Source organism: Myxine glutinosa, chromosome 12 (genome assembly GCF_964187855.1).
Source record: "Myxine glutinosa chromosome 12, kmMyxGlut1.1, whole genome shotgun sequence".
NCBI classification, from domain to species: domain Eukaryota; kingdom Metazoa; phylum Chordata; class Myxini; order Myxiniformes; family Myxinidae; genus Myxine; species Myxine glutinosa.
Genome location: NC_136272.1, coordinates 16,330,025 through 16,355,556, shown reverse-complemented (window position 1 = coordinate 16,355,556; position 25,532 = coordinate 16,330,025). Strand labels below are relative to the sequence as shown.

The 25,532-nt window shown below is 42.7% G+C and overlaps 1 protein-coding gene across 1 annotated transcript in view; it reads right to left on the bottom strand.

Annotated features, from left to right (window-relative positions):
• LOC137438171 (voltage-dependent L-type calcium channel subunit alpha-1D-like) overlaps positions 1-25,532 on the bottom strand; it is a 429,914-nt gene that overhangs the window by 145,074 nt on the left and 259,308 nt on the right. Inside the window, exons 12-16 of the mRNA XM_078766514.1 lie at positions 21,418-21,578; positions 21,055-21,280; positions 16,484-16,691; positions 10,886-11,006; positions 6,537-6,629 (exon numbers count right to left, since the gene is read on the bottom strand). Of these exons, the coding sequence (XP_078622640.1) occupies positions 6,537-6,629; positions 10,886-11,006; positions 16,484-16,691; positions 21,055-21,280; positions 21,418-21,578 (809 nt within the window). The remainder of the gene's footprint in view (positions 1-6,536; positions 6,630-10,885; positions 11,007-16,483; positions 16,692-21,054; positions 21,281-21,417; positions 21,579-25,532) is intronic.

Genomic DNA, 25,532 nt, shown 5'->3' with positions numbered 1-25,532 from the left:
CGGGATTTGATCAGCAATAGTTTTGATTTGTAGTTTTATGGGTGTGAGTATTACTTTTGGTTGTTAAAGATACTTTTGGTATGGAAAGAAAGTTTTCACCGTGTTCAAACTTTCTTCATTGAAGGTGGGGAGTGTTATGGATCCGTAACTTCTGCTTTTGTTATTATATACTTGTAGGATTTTTAGTTTCAGATAATATTGTTGTTAAGATTTTTGTGTGATATGGAGATGACTTTATAAAAAGGTAAAAATAAATGTTTGTGAAGGAGAAAGGAAGATGCGGCAAAGAGGCTGGAAGAGGGGAGGAGGAGCTTATTAGAGAGGAGACGGCCATGAGAGAGATACAGCCATGAGTTACATCGAGGCTGCGAGCTGACTTTTTTGATATTGGTCGTGAATGAGTTGAGGCTTCCCAGGAAAAGGATTGCCCGCGACATCGTCACATATTGCGATTGCCATTAAACCTGCGTTAGGTTTTATCACCAAGTGTGAACTATTGTTTGAGGAGGAGCAGGTGCCTCTATTACAGGCCGATATGCAATTTTGTCCTCGAAGAGACTGTCCACTTGGTGCATCTGGTTTTGTCATTGGGATTCCCATATCGACATCATCGTGTGGATTGCTGTTGGTTCCCATATCGGCTTAGTTCCCATATCGACCTCTCACCTCGTAGCTCCTCGTCCGCCGCCATGCCGATACATGCCTGTTCTCGTCATCCTGCACGACTTCAACCAGCATGGGGATCCGTGCACAGACTTTGGGGAATGTTACATTCCACTCACATTTGGCATATCGTGAGTTTATTGCTTTGAGAGCATTGTGGAAGGATGGTACCATCATATGTATTGTTCATTTGATGCATGTGATAAGTCATGATATTCTCATTGTACTATCTTTAAGAGTGTTATTATTGTGTATGTGAGAGTTCTTAATACAATTACTTGTTTTGTTCTGCACAATTGCATTGGTGTGGTTTTACCATGGTTTATTAGAACACTCAAACGAACAAATATTTCTGCCGTGTTCCCTCTCGAGACTCTGAGATGCACCACCGTAACCGGGGTTTGGGGAGGAACATGTAACAATATATATTTATTTATTTATTTATTTACTTATATATACATATATATAAATATATATATAAACACACATTGAAAATAAATAGTAAGATATAGATTTTTATTTTTTTTTAAAGAAAAAGGTGTATCCAACCAAAAAAGTAACCAGATGACCTGCTAATATAGTATTAAACAAGCAAGAGTATATCCGGTTTCATGTGACGTTTCACCCGCTTCCCAATGAACTTCCTCAGGCTAATAGAGGAAGTTCACTGGTAAGCTCATACGTATTGGCCTGAACAAGTCTGCCTCATTCATTAATTAAAAACTTTAAAGTAGACATCAGAAACAGGCTGAAAAAGGATTTGAGATACAGGGAATGGATAATTCAGATGGATGGTTTCCTGTACCTTCGTTCTGAGAGATTGGAGCCTTTGAGTCTTCCGCACCATCCATTATAGGAACCTGAACAAGAATCGGATTATTAAAGTTGATGAGATAATCATTACCACAATATCTCATGACATCTGATGAGTTGCTCATCTGGTGTGCCATATCTAGTGGGAAATCAGCTGTTTCTAAGTGAAATTATGCCAACAGGCTAGTGAATGGCACTTCAATTCTGGACATATGTTCATTGCCAAAAACCAAAGTTCAGTGTTCAGTCCCAATATTGGCAGTGACAATAACCAAAGTACAAATGGGCCCCCCGCACCTCCACGCTCCAAAACCATTTTTACATCACTTGTGGCTCAAAACAGGCTTATCGATGTTGAAGAATGAAGACAAAAAAACAATAACTACCTTTACATTCTCAGATGCACTTTCTGCCATCTTTTCCTTCTCGGTTGTTGTTGATGTACCAGACATCTCTTTCTTTAGGACTCTGCACAGACACCATTGAGTAAGCTTCGCGAAACAAACACAAACACAAACACACACACACACACACACACACACACACACACACACACACACACACACACACACACACACACACACACACACACACACACACACACACACACACACACACACACACACACACACACTGCAAATCATAACAATTTTATTTGTAAGTATTCTAATATCCTAAATGATTATATTGCATGCCAACCCCAATACAAAGAAACACAATAAAACTCGAGACTGCAGGAAAAGGACATTTTACCAACTAACCAGGGATGGCAGGATGGCCTAGAGGTACGCACACTCATTAGCTCCGGACAGTCTAGTCTGGGTTTGAATCCCGACCCAGCTATAAACTGTCATCCTCGTGTTTCGCAGGCAGGGCGAGGCATCAATGTATTCGCCGTCCCTCGGATGGACGATAGACTTGGTGTCCCGTCTGCCAGCCTTAGTTGGTGGACGTTAATGATCCCACGGTGTCCTTCGGGAAGAGTAGGTGAGCTATCGCCGGCACCATGAACAAATTACAAAACAAAATTACAAATCTCTAACCTACAGGGGGTGTTCCATCAGCAGCATAGCCACACTTCAGCCAATGATGCTACATGCAGCCAGATGCTGCACATGAAGGAAGAAGAAGCCAACTAACCCTGTGCCACATCTCACCTTCTTGTAATCAGGCAAAATAATATTAATTAATAATTTAATGAAAAGTTATACAAGTGAATTTTTATTTATCTTTTTAAAAGGATGACATACCAGTGAAGGGGTTATCTACACATTAGGTACTCATGGGTGGAAGGAGGAGGAAATTTGGAGGAGGAACAGAGGATAAGACAGATATAGAGAGGAGAAGATAAGAGAGTAAATTGACATTTAGTGGGCAATGTCTATAAAAAGGAATGAAAGGGAAGTGAGGGAGGGGAAGTGGTAATTCTGCCATTATATACACAAAGAATTAAGTTAAGCACCCCCCCCGTTTTTGTACAACCTCGCACATTACAAGTTTGTTGTCGTCAAAACAGTGTAATATACCCATGATATTGCTATATTTTCTGGAGAAGTGATATTATGGTCACATAAAAACATAACAATCATGCCGTTTTCAATATTTTATTCTGAATAATTTAAGGTGAAAATTTTTGGGAATTTTAGGCATATTTTCACCTCAATTTAAGTATGGAGCTATAGGTCCATCACGGACAGTGTGGATGACGTTTATGTTTTCTAACGTACAGTCATTGTTCTGAGAAGACCTCTAGCGATCTTTGCGTCAATAACGTGTGTAGGACCCACGTGATCGGATCACTGACTCAACCAATCGCTTTTTTTCACTTTGATCACTCAATTTCATCAATGGATAATTGCTAATGTCATACCAATCATTATTTGATCTCACATACCTTAGAATATATGCCAATGTATACATATACACAAAGAATATATATTAGGGGGTGCTTACCTTAATTCGTTGTGTAGGGGTGCTTAACTTAATTCTTTGTGTATATATGCTTCATACACAGGTGCTAGTGGAGATTTTACGTAAAATAATTTAAAAGTCGAAATAATTGTGCGATTCAACAGACAGGGCCATCAGAAAGTATTCACACCCCTTGACTTTTTTCACATTTTGTTGTGTTACAGCCTGAATTTAAAATGGATTAATTTGAGATTTTTTTTGTCACTGATCTACATAAAATGCCCCATATTGTACAAAATAATTAAAAATGAAAAGTTTAAATGTTTTGAGTCAATAAGTATTCAACCCCTTTGCTATGACGATCCAAATTGAGCTCAGGTGCATCCAATTTCCCTTGATCATCCTTGAGATGTCTCTACAACGAGATTGGAGTCCTCCTTTGGCCAATTCAATTGATTGGACAAGATTTAGAAAGAAACACACCTTTCTAAATAACGTCCCACAATTGACAGTGCATGTCAGAGCAGAAACTCCACCATGAAGTCTAAAGAACTGTCCACAGAACTCCGAGATAGAATTGTGAGGATGCATAGATCTGGGGAAGGGTATAAAACCATTTCTAGAGTGTTGAAAGTTCCCAAGAGCACAGTGAGCTCCATCAATAGGAAATGGAAATAATATGGAACTACCCAGTCCCTTCATAGAGCTGGCCGTCCGACCAAACTGAGCAACCGAACAAGAAGGACATTGGCCAGGGAGGTGATCAAGAACCCAATGACCACTCTGAGAAAACTACGGAGTTCCTTTGCTGAGATGGGAGAAGCTGCCGGAATGACAACAAGCTATGCAGTACTTCACAAATCTAGGCTTTATTGGAGAGGGGCCAGACAGAAGCCACTCCTGAGAGAAAGGCACATGACTGCACGGGTGTAGTTTTTAGAAAGGCACGTGAAAGGCTGAGAACATGAGGCAAAATATTCTGTGTATCTGATGAGACAAAAATATAACTATTGGCCTGAATGCAAAGTGTTACATCTGGCAGAAACCGAGCCCAGCTCATCACCCATCTAACACCATCCCTACCGTAAAGCACGGTGGTGGCAGCATCATGCTATGGGGATACTTTTCATTGGCAGGGACTGGGAGACTTGTAAGAATAGAGTGAAAAATGATTGGAGCCAAATACAGGCTAATCCTTGAGGAGAATCTGCTTCAGAGTGCAAAAGACGCCATACTGCAGCGGAGATTTACGTTCCAATAGGACAATGACCCCAAGCATACAGCCAAAGCTACACTGGAATTGCTTCAGAACAAGAATGTGAAAGTCCTTGAGTGGCCCAGGCAAAGCCCAGACTTGAATCCCATTGAGAATCTGTGGAAAGACTTGAATATTGCTGTTCACCGACACTCCCCATCCAACTTGACAGAGCTTGAGCAAATCTACAATGAATGGGACAAAATCCCCAAATCCATATGTGCAAAGCTGATACAGACATACCCAAGACTACTTGAAGCAGTAATCATTGCCAAAGGCGCTTCCACGATGTATTGACTCAGGGGGTTGGATACTTGTGTTAGTTCGATATTTCTGTATTTCATTATTAATTATTTTGAAAACTTTCGAAAAAAAAATCAATTTTGATGTTATGGGGTATTATGTGTAGATCAGTGACAAAAACAATCTGAATTTAATCCATTTGAAATTCAGCCTGTAACACAACAAAATGTGAACAAGATATTCCGCTCACAAGGTTCAGACATACATGGCGGCGGCCGTCTTGGATTTTTGACGTGGCGACCCAATTTTCAATAGCGTTCTTCCTTATGCCTAGATACACCTACACGCCAGATTAGAAGTTGGTACTTCGCTTATTTTTCAAGATATTCTGCTCACAAGGTTCAGACATACATGGCGGCGGCCATCTTGGATTTTGACGTGGCGACCCAATTTTCAATAGCGTTCTTCCTTATGCCTAGATACACCTACACACCAGATTAGAAGTTGGTACTTCGCTTATTTTTCAAGATATTCCGCTCACAAGGTTCAGACATACATGGCGGCGGCCATCTTGGATTTTGACGTGGCGACCCAATTTTCAATACCGTTCTTCCTTATGCCGAGATACACCCACACACCCGATTAGAAGTTGGTACTTCGCTTATTTTCGTACAGGTGAGTGATTTTCAGCATCCTCATCCAACTTCTCCTTCTCCTCCCCACCCCCCTCCCCGTGTGCATGAACTCCACCACATTTGATGGACGCCTGGAGTTAAAGCTTGCTCAGCTAATCTGTTTCCTGGTAAAGATTTTAATCGCCAGGAACGCGACAATACATTATGCGCTCTGATTATGTGACCTCGGTATCTTCACTGTAAGAACTATAAAAGTTCCGATAGTCTAACAACTATCGATAGTCTAAGACCGATAGTCTAACAACGGCGTAGCCGGGCTTGTTTTATACTTTAGTTGAAGAAGATAGTATGGTCTGGGTGGGGATACCAGTTCGCAAATAATGTAAGTATTTCATTTTTTTCAATAAATTCCACATTCCTGTGCCACCTTCAGCCGAACGTCAAGCATTGACAGCAGGTTCGTGAAGGACATGGACAAAAACGTACCCAGTCTGAATGTTGCCATATCCAGTCAATGGCGAAACTGCAAATGGGGAATCCACGAATGTCACTGATGGAAACCCTTATGTCATTTCCTCATTCTGCTTTAAACTCAATATCTCCATATTTTCCTTCCAAACAGCATCATTCATCATCCCAATCACAAATTAATACTGTAGTATTAATATATCAAAATATAATGTTAAATAACGATTGTATTGAGATATTATCAAACCAGCAAATCATCATGATGTGTTCACTTCGGGGTTCCGGAGGGAGCAAGGTCCGTGCCGATCGCATTTCAAAATCACAATTGTATTGAGGAATTTGTGAAACCTCCTACCTACCTCACGACACCTGCTGGGACCTCAAAACGTTCCACAGACGGTTATTACATTTCCTTTTAGTAAAATATGCAACTGTAATGGTGACTAAACGCTTCTTTTAGTTTCTAACCCCCCCACCCCCCATACATGCAAATGCAAACGAGGACAGGAACGTTAAACTTGGGTACCTAGTGTCATGTAGTCGCTCACTCTCCTGCTGTTCCTCTTGCTGTGCTGAGTTCAGGCTTTCAGCATCGGCCAGGTTGTCAACGGCGATGGCAAGGAACACGTTAAGGAGGATATCTAGAGGAATTCACGTTTAGGAAGGCATGGGATGAAACTTGTGTGGTTAAATAATTGCTGGGAGGAATGTGGTGTGTTGTTAATTTAAACAACAAACTAAAAAAAAGAGTATGTATATAATAGGCTAATGCTGTCTGTCTGTCTGCCTGTCTGTCTGTCTGTCCCACCACGAAACACAGAAACGCTCTTTGGAGAGAAAAAATTATGAAGTAAAAATTGCTTCAAATTAATCCAAATCTACAGGAAAATTATAATATTTTCATTCAGACTAGAATTTGAACCTGGGCGGTGTATAAGAAAACAGACCGCTGCTTCGAACGCTCCGGAATTGTTCTTCAAATAAATTACTTGCTGTTAAGAAATATACCGCGATATATTTGCTATTAATAAATATGATGATTTTTGAATTTCAAAATACTCTGTACAGTGCATACTGTCTGTCTGTCTCCCCTGAAACATGGAAATGGTCATCAGAGACAAAATCAGGCAATGTAATTCACCCATTTCTGATGACCTCTCACGTCCTCGTACATTGTGGCATAACGAGGCCCGACCCCTGGCCGAATCACAGCAAAGACTTTAAAAATGGTATGTTTTAGGAGTTGCCGAAGACGAGAAGAAGAGGCCATTTCGTTGGGTACAAAGCTTGTTTATTGTACAGAAATCTCCAGCAACTGCTCGCGAATGGAAGTCGTAACGGCTTATATAAAACCAAAAACCCTCTTCGGAGGGCGTGGCTCCAACAGCCGCGCGTGCGTCACGACCACACAACCAAAAGCCCGTGCGCGTGAATTAGACCAAACATATGGTATTGGTAACCGTCACATGCGGATAAGTTAACCGCGACATGTGAATAAGGTAACCACTATATGCGCCCCCACAGAAGTCACTCCACGGGCGTGTACGTAGTTCGCAGGAGCGCTCGGCAGTGCCGAGAAGGCTCGAGCAGGGCCCGGCCTCGGTACGCACGAAGAAACGCAGCCGTGGGGTTGAGCCGACCGAGGGGCTGGTCAAGTCTTCGGGGGAGGCTGCCGAGGTTCTGCGCGGGCCTCCCGAGGTTGCAGTTCGCGGGTGCAGTACCGAGAAGGCTCGAGCGGTGCACGCGAAAAGCGGTTGAGCTAACCGAGGGGCTGGTCAAGGCCTCGGGGGAGGCTGCCGAGGTTCCTCGCGGGCCTCCCGAGGATGTAGAGTAGGAGTCGTAGTTGCGCGAGTGGCGAGCAGTGGTAGCAGTTGTAGTTGCAGTTGCAGCAGTAGGAGTTGCGGGAGTGGCGAGCAGCAGTGCGCGCAAAGGTAACGAGGCTCCAGCGCGCGCGAAGGTAACGAGGCTCCAGTGCGCGCGAAGGTAACGAGGCTCCAGTGCGCGCGAAGGTGACGAAGTAGCCGTGCCGCCAACGTCAGTGCGCGCGCAAGAGATGAGCAACAGAGCGCGCGAAGGCGACGAAGTAGCCGTGCCGCCAACGCCTCGTAACGGCGTTCCTTCGGAGGGTCCCGGAGCAGGCTCGCCCCTCTAGTCGTAGAGGAGGAACCGAGTGCGGTGCGCGAACCACATGGCCGCTCATCGTTACTGAAACTCTGGCAGTTCGAGTTTAGGTCTTGTGGAAGAAATTGCGGTCGAAATACTGCCGTGTTCATGTGCAGCCCCCGAATACGTTCGGGGGCGACGGGGTCACCAGTTTAGGAGTTGCCGAAGACGAGAAGAAGAGGCCATTTCGTTGAGTACAAAGCTTGTTTATTGTACAGAAATCTCCAGCAACTGCTCGCGAACGGAAGTCGTAACGGCTTATATAAAACCAAAAACCCTCTGAGGGTGCGGCTCCAACAGCCGCGCGTGCGTCACGACCACACAACCAAAAGCCCGTGCACGTGAATTAGACCAAACATATGGTATTGGTAACCGTCACATGCGGATAAGTTAACCGCGACATGTGAATAAGGTAACCACTACAATGTGCTGCTTCCTAGCCGAGTCTGATGCTGTTATCAAAGAAATGTTTGAGTGTCTGATCGTTCACTACCAAAGAAGTGGCTGATACTGTTCGTTGAAAACTTTGTGCTACTTGCATACCATCTGTTCTGGAAACTATTTATGGAGGCATTTAGTTTGATGGTTAGGGTGCGGATTCCTGGTCACAAGGGTATAATTAACTACCTATCGTTTTATAACAACTAGAATACTAGAACGCCACTCAGTAAAGCGCATACTCCCGCCGTGGGTCAAGTTGGAATAGTACGATTTCACAAAAGTTTGAGGGAGTAGTTCAGTGACAACACAAGACAAGACAACACAAGACAGACACTGCACAGATATATATATATAGAATATATAGAAGATAATGTTAAAAAAACAAGGCAATTTCACTTACATTTTCGGATTCAGCGTTCAATTCTATATAAGTGAGTGTATTTTGAGGCATGTGTGACTTCAAATAAAATTGTAAGCCAGGAAAAACGTTCGTTTCATTCCTTGGGGATACAACATGTAAAACTGGCCCAAACGTCAAAACAAAACTCGCTCATTTTAAGTCGCACAAGCTAATGCGGCCACTCATTCTTCTGGGAAGAATCCCGTGCACATGCTTGTCACACTTATAACTCACCTAAGTCTTTATAAGTTCATCAAATACTGACACCGCGATTGACATTCGCTGAGGTAAATGTTGATATCTCTTCTGAGGTTAATTATAAATAAATAAATAAATAAATAAAAACAGTTTTAAAGCATTATACGTATCAAACGATACATTTTATGAAACGGGGAAACCTAATACACACGTTGGTGGTTTTAAAATGACAGAATATGTCTTTATTAGAAAGAAAAAAAAGAACATTTAAGACGACGCTGCTAAGAAATACACCGCTCTAATGCATAACCACGAGTTTAAACTACATTTACAACAAATATGAAAACTATTTTAATATCACAATGTTAAATATAGAATATATAGAAGACAATGTTAAAAACAAATGAGCCCCATCTTCCAGTGGTAAAAAATTCCCCCAAAAAATTCCTGGATCCGGAATAATATCCTGAGCTTCACCAAAAACGAATCAATTCTTCCTTATCCCAAGGGCAATCATCCCACCAACTTTCATCCAAATCCGTTCAGAACTTTTCCAGATATCTTGTTCACAAACACACGCACACACACACATGCGCGCGCACACACACACACACACACACACACACACACACACACACACACACACACACACACACACACACACACACACACACACACACACGGACGGACACGATCGAATGCATTACTCCCTGGCGGGAGTAATAAGACCCGTCGCTTCGCTGATGGAAATACCAATCTTTGCTGCGATGGCTAATCTATGGGGGAAGCAAAAAAAAGGATTCCTAGAAAAATCCTGCTCTCCGTGTCGGGATAACCAACGCCATGTGCTGGCATTTGCAGTTTTGACACGTGTGTCCATGTACCCATAGATAAACATAAATTGTTATCTAGCAGGTCGGGGATGCTTGCATATAATCATAAAGGTTTCTCTTTGTTATGTACCTACGTATGAAGCACGGTTCGTATTGCTTACACAATATGTTCTTGTATGTGTTAAAATGAGCAGCTCTGTGAGATCTCTCGATTTCCGGGTTTTTTTCAACCGAGAAAAAGATAAACCGATTTGAAGGTTTTCAAATCCAATGATCAAACTTTGAGCTCCACATATGAGCAGGTGAGGGTAGTATGACAAAAAAAAACTCGTAATGGCCGCAAGAGATACATCTAAAATCTAAATCCTTCGGATCTCAGTTTATTTTTGAAAAACATGAAAAAGACAGGGAGAGAGTGGGAGTAAAATATTTATTTCTTTGAAGTTTGACCTCAGGTTTTTTCCCATGAACCAAACTTTGGGTGGCTAATTGGATGGGAATTACTGGGCGATGAGCATCATTGTTTTAGAACTGAGTCGATGAAGCCAAACTTTTTTTTTTTTTCCTTTGTTTTTGAAATTTCGATTTTTAAGGGCTCACTTTAAGTAGCTAATGACTAACTTTTTCATTATCAGTATGTAATTACTTTACATTCATTGTCTTTTGTAACACCGTTTCACACCACTGTGGACACCTTTTGTGCACCGATGCAGGTACCCCATACACTTTTGTTATTGCAAAATGTCACAGCGATGAGAAATTGCTACCTGTGAGCAGATAATGTTTCCCGGAGCAAAGGATCTAAATTCACACCTATATTGGTGTGGAGTGCAGGTGAAAATGTGTGAAAGGAGAAGGATACAGTTTCCGCAAATGAAAAGGATGATGAAGTAGACAGAAACCAACATGCCAGTGGATGATGGGCCACCATATGCCATGATGCCGTCATACATCACTGTATTCCAGTCCTCACCGGTAAGAATCTGGCAGAAAAAAAAGGCAAGATGGTCTCTTCGAATGAAGTCATGAAATATCGTCATTGGAAAGGTATGATGTTTGAAAGTGAAACAAAAACCAAATTCCAAAAAACAGAATTACTAGATCTGATCGTTATCAATTTTTCACTTTACCTTATATTAAATGACATCTCGTTAAGCAGGAAATGCAACATCAGTGAATTTCCCCGTAATGTGTCACGACAGTTGTATTTTGTTCACAATTGGCCAAAATGCCTCAGTAGATGTCAATTGTCAAATTCAATATCAAATATCAAATTCCATTAATGCGTCAATTGGATAGATAAGACTGCCTCCACTGAAGTTACTCATAAATTAAATCGTTTACATTTACTACTTAATGGTGTATTGTATTTAATTATACTAGGGCATGCCCGTACTATATATATGCCCGTACTATATATCTATCTAAAATTATATCCCCCCCCCTCTATTTACATGAAATGGTTTGGTCCATTCGCAACGCCAAAGCGAACGGCGAACGGCTTGCGAGTACAGTGACAATCCCCCCCCTCTATTTACATGAATGGTTTGGTCCATTCGCAACGACCACAGAACCCCCCCCCCCCCTCTATTTACATGCAATGGTTTGGTCCAAAGCGAACGGCTTCCGGAGTTTGGTAAAGAAATCGCCATCGCGTGCACAAACGCGCAGGAAAGCGAATGAATCGCAAATTCGTTTTTATTAGTTTTAAAACGTAGTTTAACGCCAACATAGTTTGCAAACGTGAAATAAATGAATACGCTCTCAAATGTGCCATCCGAGGCAGAGTGTGTCCTCCACGTTCGGCACACGCGATCGTTCGCTGCTCTCTGATTGGTTGAATCGTTTTTTGGACATAGCTCGGTAAGTAATTGTCCGATTAATATGAAACCTTGAAAAGGCACATCCTCGGGTCCCCAGCAATATACCTGGCAAGTTAAAAGTATATCGGACCCGTGGTTGTCGAGAAACAGCGGTCACAGACAAACGTACAAACGTACAGACAGAGATTAGTGGAATTATAGATAGATGGATGTAAAGTGTAAAATCCATACAATATTTTTATTTTACATAAACATGACATAAAAGGTACATAGTCACTTTCATTGTCTGAAATTTGACTTTTGTATATATATATATATATATATATATATATATGTATGTATGTATGTATGTATGTATGTATGTATATGTATGTGTATATATATATATATATGTATGTATGTATGTATGTATGTATGTATGTATATGTATGTGTATATATATATATATATATATATATATATATATTGTCGTGTTCACCTGGGGTATTAAGGTTCCCAAAAGGTGACGGGTGGCTGATCGAGCTTAAACCCTGAGGCGTTCAATCAAATAATGGCGGCTCTTCTTTACACGCGTGGGAGCGGAGGGTGACAAAGCTTTTTCCTGCACGGATTCTACTGGAGCATCCTCGAACCACGATAATCAAACAAGACCGACATGGAATTAAAATTCAACAAATAAACAGGTTTAATGAAAATAATGCCAGGGACAAGAAATTCATGGTAAAACTAAGTTCTTAAATTGGGGCGCCCCCACACGGATTAGTATAAAACACAAGGGGAAAACGAAAGTGAAAAATAAATGTGTTTATGTGGTGTGTACTCATCTTTGAGCGGCCCACAAACCCCGTCGGCCCCCGAACGGGTCCCCGAGTCCGTGAGCGGGAAAGCACGCCTTGGTGCGCAGTTCGTTCACCCCAGCCACCGACGTGGAGTGCTCAGGCCCAAGCTCCCCTCTTGTCGTCTGCTCCACACAGCACCGCGGTCTCTCCGGCTCACTCGGCACGCACACAGCCGTCACAAAGCCATGAGCAAAGGGTGTCAGAGTCCACGAGCTGTGACCGCCAATGTCAGGACCAAGAGCGAGGAAGAGAAGAGCAGCACGAACTGCGACCGCCCACCACGCAGCCAGTACCAAGAGAAAGAAAAATGCGACTGTTCACTTTAACTCCAGACACAAAGAGAGAGAGAGAGAGAGAGAGAGAGAGAGAGAGAGAGAGAGAGAAAATGTGACTGCTCGTTATCAAACCCCGGAACGAGAGAATAAAAGCAGTCCATTGCCCTGACCAATCATCACCTCTCGGGGCGGGGCCCCACGTCCCTGCCTGCTTGGTGTTGCGATGACTCGGCTGGCGGCGCCAGCGTTCAAATGCCTGAATCCGGTCGCTTGTTATGTGATTTATTTTAGGTGTGGAGTATATGGCTGGTGTGGTGTGTGTCATAAGGTACAAGGGAAAAAAACACAGAGGCAACTGCACACAGGGAATTACCCTTATACCTTACCTAATTAACATAGCTCCACCCCTCGCATAGAGACAAACATACACTTACGCGACACACGGAGCTGACTTAAGTTACAGGTTTCTTCATCTTCACGACAGTCGGAGCACACTACCCTATACAATCCTACCTGGCCTAAGGTATTCCATTGCCTACCCCCCATAAACGTAACAACATATATATAAAATTAATCGGAAGAAATTAAATAAGTAGCGGACGTAGCTTCAAGACGATCGATCTTTAATTTTCAGACAAGCTTTCAGCTAACACAGGCCTTCTTCTTAGTCTACAAGAACAGCAGGCATACATACAAGTCATTGGTATGATGTTAATATATGAATAAAATACATACAAAAAGAAGACATATCGTTAACGCTCATGGACCTTTTAGTAAAAGCAAAACATTTCCTCAACCTCCACTGACATCATTTCGACGTGGTAGGACACTCAGGGTCCTTTTAGTAAAAGCAAAACAACCACAGCCCCACAGCAAAGAAACTAAGATTCCAGGCTTCCATAAAGGCACAGCAAACAAATGTATTATTCACAAGCATTTATTAAAAGGAAACAAATTCTGCAGTTCTAGCACTGGACAAAAGTTCCCCATCACCACCTATAAAGAACCACCTTTAGAGGCCATTTTTCCCTGCAGAGCAGGGGTTGGCCTTTCAGGCCCCAACCACCTATGTGGACTATAAATCTACATGGGTCATACACCGAATCACTTGTCAAAAGTGCACTAAACAATATGTTGGAAAAACTGAGAACACACTCCACACACGCTTTAATAACACACGGTCAGAGATCAGTAACTTTCACACCAATCAGGGCAAATCTCTACCTTACACTGGACATTTTAATCAACCGGATCACTCTATAAACGATGTTCAAATGTCTGCCATCGAATCAATTACAAATCGATCACACACCACAATTCTGAGACGTGAGTCTTTTTGTATACACACACTCCGGACAAAGTGCCCTCATGGCATAAAGTTTGACGATTAACGGATGTTACAACTCATTCAATCCACCTCAACTCATCAACTCATTCACCGTAACTCATTCACTTCTTTCATTTTTTTTCATCCATTTTTTCATAAACATCCCTTTTACCTATATATGTGTCGTTAACAAATGTAGGCAGTGTATTTATATAAATATAAACGGTGTATGAATATGTGCTTGTATGTGTTTATATATGTGCTCATGTACAGTACCAACTGTAAGGTAAGCACACTTTCGTTTAAACTTGAAACCGAGGAAGGTGAGTAAGCGTTAACGATATGGCTTCTTTTTGTATGTATTTTATTTATATAATATGACCCTACTGCAAAGCCGCAATGAGCCGGTGAAGCCAAAGCCGCAATGAGCCGGTGAAGCCAAAGCCTCAAAGTATTTTAATTACAAATTAGAGGGGCATAAGATTGTGAATCAATTTTGACAAATTCACTCAACAAAGTCACTCCATCATGTCTCAAAGTATTTAAATTACACATTAGAGGTGCATAAGATTGTGAATCAAAAAAAGACGGGTGAAACAAAGTCCGATTGAACTATTTCGCAATTGTTTATGCATACTTCCGCACCCGCAAGATGGCGGCCTCCATGGAGCGATTTGGTGCGTCAAAGCTTCAAAATTCTCAAAGGATCCAGCAAAATCTGGCTTTTCAACATACGTACGCGTTCATTCACAACACCGGCTTCACCGGCTATTAACATCATACCAATCACTTATATGCATGCCTGCTGTTCTTGTAGACTAAGAAGAAGGCCTTTGTTGACCGAAAGCTTTTGTCTGAAAATTAAAGATCGATCATCTTGAAGATACGTCCGCTACTTATTTAATGCAAATGAGGTACCCTGCAAGTATTGACTATTGTGGAGTTTCTGCTATTTCTCACTGATATATATATATATATATATATAGATAGATAGATAGATAGATAGATAGGTGGATATATTTGTGTGTGTGTGTGTGTATTGTTACGAATCTGGTCTAAGGGGTAAAATGGGGGATAAATTAGAATAGTTAGTTCATGGTAGCACAAGGTTGGTGGATTTAACGTGGGTGAAAAAGCGTGTGAGCACGTGATTAGAAAGATCTTTTTGAAAGACCTTTGCCCCGCCTATGCCTATACCCGCCTCCTAAAGAAAGATATATGCCTCCGCCTCCCTCCCACCCTACATTCTATAGCTTACCCCGTCGTTTATCTGTCGTTAAATGGAGTTGTTTTAGTTAACAGTCAATTGGTGCAGCACATGAGTGACCACAGGAGCAGTGCAAGGACACAAGAGGTGCCATATATGGACATCTTTCGGGCTCAAGGCCATAAAACACCATCTATCCATGGTGTGAAAATTTCCTGACTTGCCAGCCAATGGGCATGCGCCATATATCATCATCTGTCAGGCTGCGTCCGCCAATGGGCACACACTACGAATGGTTGGATCAGCCCCGTGGGACATAATAGAAGGGAGCACAGCACGCGTTGTGGTCCCTTGGTGGTGCGCGGTGGTTCCTGGTTCTTCACTTTTGGGCTTTTCATGGTCTCTTTTGGTTAATGGTGGTTCCTTTGCCCTGTCTGTTCTTCTTCTATCCCAGGACCCAGTTTGGTTGGTGGCTCGCTGAGGTTCAGTGTTTGAGATTCCTTGAGGTTCAGGTTTGTGGCACAAGTGGGATTGAAGACCACAAGTGGGATTGAGCATTGGTGAGATTGAAGACTGCACTAAATACAACAGCTTCGTTGGTCATAGCGAAAACAATGCTGAAAACAACAACAGCGGCGAGGATGAGGACTGTGCACATGAAACCTGGTATCACGCCAAACAACATGCTTTTGGGATGCGGCCTGGCCAGGTAGCTTGGTCAGCATTATCGACTCCCCCTAAATTATCGACTCCCCTGAAATACAACGACATTCATAGCCAAAAATGAACACATGGATATGGCATGGTATTTCAACCTGAGTTCCTTGTGTCATGAGCCAAGGGTTCAGATGGTAACACAAACAGAGTGAAAAATGAAAGGAGACAGAAGGTCTCTGTCTCTCTTCATTTAAGAGTCTAAATTGTTGCTTCAAGGTAGTGGATAGTTGGCATTCAAGGTGATAGGGGCAGGCTGTGCTGAAAGACTGTACCTGGAAGACAGTGAGCAGGGCCTGAGGAAAAGTGTCAAAAGTGCTCCGTTTGGTATACGTCTCATCAAAGTTGAACTTCCCTCCAAACAGCTGCATTCCGAGCAGGGAGAAGATGATTATGAAAAGGAAGAGAAGCAGCAGCAGAGAGGCGATGGAACGCATGGAGTTGAGGAGCGATGCCACCAGATTACTCAGAGATGTCCAATACCTGCACAGAAGAGCATCAGTTGTACATTAGACACAGTCAAGACAGTTATTTTCTCTTTCATCTTCATGGGTGCAGTGCCCTCCATAAGTATTAGAACAGTGAAGTCAAATTTATTATTGCTATATACTCAAGAAATATGGAGTTGAGATCAGAAGTTGAATATGAGGCAAGAGTACAGAAGGTCAACTTTTATTTCTTGGTATTTCTATGTATATATGTATAGCCATTGTAGAACAACAGCACTTTTTATGTTCAATCCCCCCCATATTAGGAAAGCATAAGTATTGGAGCAGATGACTGACAGGTGTTTCTTGTTGCATTGATTGTTCACACACAAAAGAGCTGTGAATGTCTAGTCCTGGTTTTAGCCTTTGCTTTTGCCTTGAGAGTTAGCAGGCATAACCCAACATGAAGATCAGAGAACTGTCTATGAAAGAAAAGCAAACAATTTGGAAGCTGAAAGAACAGAATAATTCAATTAGAACTGTCGCACAAAAATTGGGCATAACAAACACAACAATTTGTTATATCTTGAAAAATAAGGAAACCACAAGTGTCCTTAGCGATAGACAATGGCCAGATCGGCCAAGGAAAACGACTGAAGTTGCTGATGAAAATTCATCAGAGATGTGAAAAAACCCCTAAAAGAACTGTCAGTGACATCACCAACACCTCCAGAGTGCAGGGGTTAAAGTATCACAATCTACCATATGTAGAGACTTTGACAGCAGAATTACAAAGGCTACACTGCAAGATGCAAATGTCTCATCAGCACAAAAAATAGAAAGACCAGATTCGAATTTGCCAATAAGTAGAAAGGTGAGCCAGTAGGGCTCTGGAACCAAGTTTTATGGACAGATGAGACCAAGATAAACCTTTACCAAGGTGATGGAAAGGTTTAAGTGTCGAGAAAGGAAGGAACTGCAAATGATCCAAAGCATACTACCTCATCTATGAAGCATGGTGGAGGTCAGGTCATGTCATGGCTCGGGCTTGCAGGTCTGCCTCTGGAACTGGCTCACTCATCTTTATTGATGATGTAACTAATGATAGCAGCAGCAGAATGAATATGGAAGTGTCATCATAATCATCATCATCATCGTTTTATGGCCATTTCCACGCTTGCATGTGGAAGCCGTGATTCACCTAATGGTTGCTTTCCAGGCTGCACGATCCGTTGCTAGGCCTCTTGTTCATCCTTTAACTCCAGGCCTGGGGATTTCAGATCTCATCGGTAACCGTTTTTCGGTTCCGTGATTTAAGTTTATGGGAACCGAATGGAAACAAAATTCCGGTTCCGTGCCCAAACCTAATGGGAAACGATTTTTTTTCCTTTAGAATTTGTAAAGCAAAACATTTGTAATACAAAATTAAAAATGTAGTCTCCAACAATAAATCCTGTCATTTACATGTATGCAATGTAATTAACGCATGTTCATTATTGAGGTTGATGTTTATTATCAGCGCAGAGCAAATTCTGTCAATTTGATGGGCTTATCCTGTTTTAAAATTAATAAACTAATCTATCTATAATTCCAGTAATCTCTGTGTGTCTGTCTGTCTGTATGTATGTATGCGACCGCTGTTTCTCGACAACTACCGGTCCGATATACTTGAAACTTGCCAGGTATATTGCTGGGGACCCGAGGATGTGCCTTTTCAAGGTTTGAAATTAATCGGACAAGTGGTTCCCAAGGTATGGTCACCGTACTCGCAAGCCGTTCGCTTTGGCTTTGCGAATGGACCAAACCATTTCATGTAAATAGAGGGGGGGGTTCTGTGGTCGTTGCGAATGGACCAAACCATTTCAGGTAAATAGAGGGGGGGGTTCTGTGGTCGTTACTGCCACGTGGTTTCAAAGTTTTTTTTTGTTGTTGTTGTTTGCACGCATGTTTTTTTGCACGCACGTACGGGCAAGCACGTACGGGCGTGCCCGTACGTGCGGGCACGCCCTAGTATTATTAAATTTTCGTTCATTTTTAAAATGTCAATGATATTGTATTTATTTATTATTTATGGACTATTGTTGTTGTAAAATGTTATCAATCTTTATGTTTTAATATTGAAATTATTTGCGTTTAGCAAAGTAATATAGGCCTACCCAGTACTGATATAGGCCTAAGTATTTGTTAAATAAATTCTGGATTGGAACAAATGTACTGCAGTAGGTTTGGTTGCCAGTGTCTCCCTTTACCTTGTGAACATAGGTCACGTCGTTCACGTCGTTTACAATCGCCGTCAGTGGTGGACCGCTTATGTCTGTGTAATGAGTAGCACATACTTTGCAGCGAAGCAATGTGACCAAGCCTTCCCCATCACATTCCGCTTCAAAATCGTCACTGAATGACCATTTTCGTAATGTTTTTAAGGCGACATTTTCGGGGTTTTTTCGCTTAGCAACAGATGCCATTTTGAAAAGGAAGTCTGTGATTTAGACCGATGCGCATGTCCGTCAAAGCGGAAGTCATATCGCGAACCTGAATGTGGGAAACTACATGCTATCTGCTTTGCCGGCCTAATTTTGTTGGAAATAAAACTCAACCTCTAAAATAGTTAGCTGCAAATCACACGTGAAGGTAAATACTACATCTTTTTGCCTTTCACTGCCTTTCTGCGATGGGAAACGTACTTTCGGTTCCGTGTTTTTGCTATCACGTTACCAACACGCTACCGGTAACAATCGTTTCCGTGAAATCCGCAGGCCTGAACTCTGATATAATCTCTCAGCAACTCATCCATGTTTTTCACAGACAGCCTCTAGTTCTCCTTCCATTCACATTTATACACCTCTTCACACAGCTGCCCTCCCCCATCCTTTACACATATCCAAATCACCTCAACCTAACCCTACGCATAACCTCACTAATGCTATCTATACCTAACCTATCTCTCGAATCCACATTTGGTTTCCTATCTTTCAATGTCACAAACACATCCATCTCATCATTCTCACTTCATTTCATTCACACCTCCATTCATCCTCCTTTTTGATGCTTTTTTGACCGTGCTTCGAACGCAAGCTGCATAAAGTTTTCCCTTTAGTTGGAGAGAGAGAAAGTGTACAGAAACATTTTATGTACAAGAAAATACCTTCAAACTCATTTGGTGGCACTTCACCATGCAGCAAGACACTGTCCTAAAACACTCTGCCAGCACAACCAAGGAGTTCATAAGGGAAAAAGTGGAAGGTCTTAGACTGGCCAAGTCAATCTCCTAATTTTAATCCAAAGGAGCAGCATTTCACTTGCTGAAGAGGATACTGAAGTCAGAAACCTCCCAAAACAAACAACAACTGAAAATGACTGCAGTGAAGACTTGGCAAAGCAAAGGAAGATGGTATCTCAAAATGGTATCTTGGTATCTCAAAGGAAGATACCAAGAGTTTGATTATGTCGACGGGTCACAGGGTTGATGCAGTTATTACATGCAAGGGATATGTAACCAAATACTAACTATTACGCTACTTTAATTTACTTTAAGTTAACCTGTTCAAATAGATATGCTTACCTAAATGGGGGGACTGAACAGAAAAAGTGATATTGTTCTACAATGGTAAAACATATATACATATAAATAACCAGAAATAAAAGCTGACCTTCTGTACTCTTGCCTCATATTCATCTTTTGATCTCAATTCCAAATTTCTTGAGTTCAGCAATAACAATAACAACAAATTTGACTTCACTGTTCCAATACTTATGGACGGCAGTGTATGTTCTGTCGCAGTCTCGTGTTTATCTGCAAGTACTCATCTCAATGTTTTCTATTTCTGGTTGAAACCTTGTGGCACACATCATGAGGAAAAGTTCAACATTATGATCATAACATGAGGATGGCATTTTGGGGCAGATAAGTCAAGGATAGCAAGTAACTTAAGTAGATATATGTTCAAGAGCAACTGACATCACTTTGAAGGAAGGTTTTGGAGATTTACAGGGAAACAAAGATATCCCTTTTGTAAATATCCCATAAAATTTCCATTGGGATTTAGTGAGGTTTCGGCCCAAAGGGAAATCCTCCTCATTGGGAAATGCACAAAATTAGGTCCTATTTGGTGTTGGATAGAGTTCTATGCCCACTGAAACCATCCTTGATATTGCAGCAATCTACAATTGTGTGATGTCACACTCATTGTGGGGAGGGCTTATAGCGTGGTCTCATAAGAAAAACCCTACAAAGAGAAGGTAAGTTGGTGCAGCATCTGGGATGGAGTCTCAGTGGGCCCAGAGTCTACTCCAACCACACCCCTAAAGGGATATTGCTCCCAATGGGAAGGATTTCCCACTGCAATAAATTAATAATAAATTCCCTTGGGAATTTTGTGTAACATTTTTGTATGGGATAGATTTGGTTGCAAACACACCTGGTGACTTTGAAAATACGCAGCAAACGAACACAGCGCAAAACTGAAATTCCCAGTGGAGACATGACGTTTAGTTCAACCAGCATGGTCTCCATGATTCCCCCCAAAACCACAAAGCAATCAAATCGGTTGAAGAGAGAAACAAAGTAGGACTGCAGGCCAAGGCTGTACATCTTCATCAGCATCTCCACGGTGAAAAGGCCTAGCAAGAGCTTATTGGCAGACCCTGAAAAAAAACACCCAAAAAGCAAGACACCAACAGGTTCACAATCACTGTCCTCATAATGCATTACATTTCTCTCAACAGCTAAGGTCTAGTCTAATGAGCAAAATAATTAAACGAAAACAAAGGTTGAAACGTACCCTGCACGTCTGTGAGCCACGACGGTTGCTGATGATGTTCAGCAGCAATGGTGAGTGTGTTTAAGAAGACAAGCAAGATCACAGCCCAGTAGAAGGTCGTTGACTTGACCGCGAGGCGTACCCTTCGTCGGCAGTAGCGGTTCCATCGATGCAAACGCTGACTGGTAAAACAGCAGCAGAACCAGGTCTACGATAGATGATGCACAAATGTTACCTACACCAACATCCCACAGTCAGGCGGTGAAAAAGATCAGGGCACACATCAAAAGCATGATAAGCATAGTATGCGCACAGCATACTATGTCTGCCCAACCTATTTGGTTCATTCCAAAATATTCAAGTCTGCAGATAGCCCAGCAAGCAAGCTCACACTTTTATGGCAATGCATTTCGTTATCTCAGCACGCAAAGCTTCTGCAAGGTAATCCAAGGCAATGGGGATTGCTCAGTTGACGTTTACAACTATAAGTTCATTGCATACGTTTACTAAGGCTCCACTGACGTATCACCCATGAGCTCATCATGCGCCGTATCGGTTTTAGCTGAGCTACAACCTGAGCAGCAACATGACGACGACGCGTGATGTAAATGCAAGTTCCCATGGGCGTGGTTATTCAAAGCAAAAATGAACCTCCTTCGCGTCCATTCTCCTGCGCAAATGCCCAGATTAATTTTTATTTGCCATGCAATTAATCCTGATGCCTTCTTGCAGTGGCATTTGCAGAGAGCAAAGCAGCAATAGTCGCGAAGTCATCCACAAGAATCCAACGGGGTAGGATCATCCGGGGCAATTCCGTGCGTTAAACTAGTTAACACACCGTGCAGGAACAGCAATGCATTGGTACGTGGGGCTTGAACAACGTACCTGAATTTGGACCTGGACATGCATGTCCTGAAAAATAACATCGCATCAATTTGAGTAACAGGATGTTCAAGAGCTCCCTGGTGACTCGATTATTCTGCATTGGTTTTGATCCTGTATTCACTGATTAAAATAGCTGCAATATTAATTGCAAGGCCCTCTTAACATTTATTAGTGTCAAAAAAATGAAATTGTTTTCTTATATTGAACAGTCATAAATACAGTTGTACATTTACAGTTACAATGCATCATTAGGACAAGTGTACCCATACACTGTACTTGAGGATGGAAATATATAATAGGAGAAAAGGATGAGGAATACATATCTACGAGCTAGTCTCTTGTTTTAAAAGTGTCATTGAATGGGCCACAAGACCCATTCTCCATCGCTTTTAGACGTTGGCTTTTTCGATGGCCTTGTGCCCTACCAGAAGGATAAGGAGATTGAGTCTTTCCATACTCCATTAATACCTCTCATTGACCTACTCAAAGTTGTTGCGCCGTACACCATTGTGACTTTCAGTGAGAGACTGAGCCTTTGCCATGAACACTTCTGGGTATCACATGATGCCAATACCCTTAGGACCCCCTCTCCCCCATCCCAAGGGGCCCCACAATATGCATGCCAAGTCTTGTCAAAATTCGTCAAAAAACTGGGCACGAGTGAACAAAATTCAGACAGTTTTAATACGTAACTTTCGATATGACCTGATCTGCCCCCAAATTATTGGTGTGCATCCACAGAACCCCTAAAAATGGCAGTGTTCAGAGCACCATAAAGTATATCTTGTGAGCGATATATGGATTGTTGCCTAAAAGAAGCCAAAATACTTGGAAAAGTACCAGAGAGAAAGGGATGCCGCCTCTGTACAACGAAAGACTTCAAGAACTTTGTCAGCTCACCAAACCGGCAACTGCCCGTGCTGCAAATTCCCGAGCATGTAGGCCGGTACAAGGCCCCAGTGGACGCGTGTGTGTTATACAAACCCCCGATGGATCGCTACCAGTGAATGGATTTTGAACCTTGGAGGAGTGCCTCCCGTGAAAATGGCGGGTTTGGAAGATATTTAAGAGATGTCTGCAATTGGATGATGATGTGTGTCATTACCAAGTAACGGTAACCGACTCTTCTGCAAGGGGCACCTTCATGACATGAAAATACACAAAGCTTGTGCCAGCTATATTTGATGTATCAGGTATATCTCCCTGAGGGAGACACCGCATCTGGATTGGCTGCTTCTGAACACTGATGGGAAGGCTGCTTCTGGGGCTTGTGAATATACAGGGTAAGTTTAAAATGATGATATTTGCTATTAATCATGTGTGTGGGGGAAGGCTTTTCCTCTTCTCCAATGGCTTGATCTCTGATCATCAATTTGGTTTCAGACCAGGTCACTCTACTCTGGACATGCTGCTTCTGCTGTCTCAACAATGGATGGAGGTCCTCAATGCCAAACAGGAAATCAGAGCTGTCTCCCTTGACATATCACGGGCCTTTGATACGGTCTGGCACCCAGCTCTGCTCACCAAACTCTCCTCCTATGGTATCCATGGAAATCTCCATGCATGGCTTGCGGACTTCCTCTCTGGTCGTAGTCAACGTGTGGCCCTGAATGGATTTCTCTCATCTCCCCTTCCTGTTCAGGCTGGAGTTCCCCAAGGAAGTGTGCTGGGCCCTGTGCTTTTTCTGGTCTTTATCAATGATCTCTCCGACTCTCTGGAAAATCCTCTCTATCTCTTTGCTGATGACTCCACTCTCTGCCACTCCATTCCTCTTCCCTCAGATCGGCAGTCTGCAGCCTCCTCACTCTCTGAAGACCTGGACAAAATCACAGACTGGTCAAACAAGTGGAACATGTCTTTCAATCCTGACAAATCTCACTCTCTTACTATGTCTCTCTGAAAAGATCGACTGGACAACCCTCCCATCTACTTTCTCAACAATCCTCTCCAAGAAGTTCTGTCGCTCAAGCTTTTGGGTCTCACTATTTGCCATGATCTTTCCTGGGAAAACCACATTTCAAATCTGGCCTCCAAAGCCAGTCGCCGACTGGGCATCCTCCGTCGTGCGAAGTCCTTCCTTGGCACACCTGAGCTCCTCACCACATACAAGGCTTTCATCCGCAGCTCTATGGAATACTGCTCTCCCCTCTGGTCTGGTGCTCCTGCCTCACACCTAGCCCGTCTTCACGCTGTTGAAACCAAAGCGTTCAGAATCATTGGAATCTCCCGCGATGAAGCTAACTCCAAGGGCCTTTCACTCACTCACCGCAGGCAGGTTGGTGGTCTTTCCGTCTTCTACCGTCTCCTCTCTGGCCTTGCCCCCCCCAGCCCTCTCTGGGCTCTGTCCCCCAAATATTCCTACAGGTCGCACAAGATCTGCCTGCAACCCTCTTATGGTTAAACTGCCAAAATAAAGACTTTCTGCTCACCTTCACTCCTTCATTCCTCTTTTCTCCCACCTCTGGAACAAACTCCCTCACTCTCTTCAATCCCACTCCACCCTCCAGGTCTTTAAAACAGCTGTTCACCACCATCTCTTATCCTCCCCCATCCAAAACCTTGATCTTTTCTACCCCCGCTAATTTCGGTCCCCTTGTGTTTTATACCTCCCCCCCCCCCCCACCCCCCCCCCTCCCACGCCTCCTGCCCCCAAGCCCTCTCCCTCCCACACTTCTCCCTGCTCTCAAATGTTGCGGTTGTGTGCTTCCCCTTCTCTCCCCATGTTGTCTTCCGCTCCCTCTTTTTGTATATTTTGTTTGTCTGGTTTGTTGGCTCTAATAGGTGGTATTGCCCCCTTTGGCAAAAACAACCTCAAGTAGGCGTTTCTTATAACTGTCTACCAGTCTCTGACATCGACTGGGAGAAATTTTTGCCCACTCCTCCATGCAGAATTCTTTCAGCTGTGCGATGCTTGAGTGGTTTATTGCATGCACAGCTTGTTTCAAATCCCCCCACAACATCTCGATGGGATTTAGATCTGGGCTTTGACTTGGCCATTCCAGAACCCTCCATTTCTTTCTTTTCAGCCATTCCTTGGTGGATTTACTGGTACGTTTAGGGTCATTGTCATGTTGCAAGGTCCACCTTCGGTTGAGCTTCAACTTTCCGACAGATGGCCTCACATTATCCTCAAGCACCCTCTGGTACAATGAAGAATTCATAGTGGAATCTATGATGGTGAGCTGCCCAGGCCCTGATGCAGCAAAGCTGCCTCAAACCATAATATTTCCACCACCATGCTTTACAGTTGG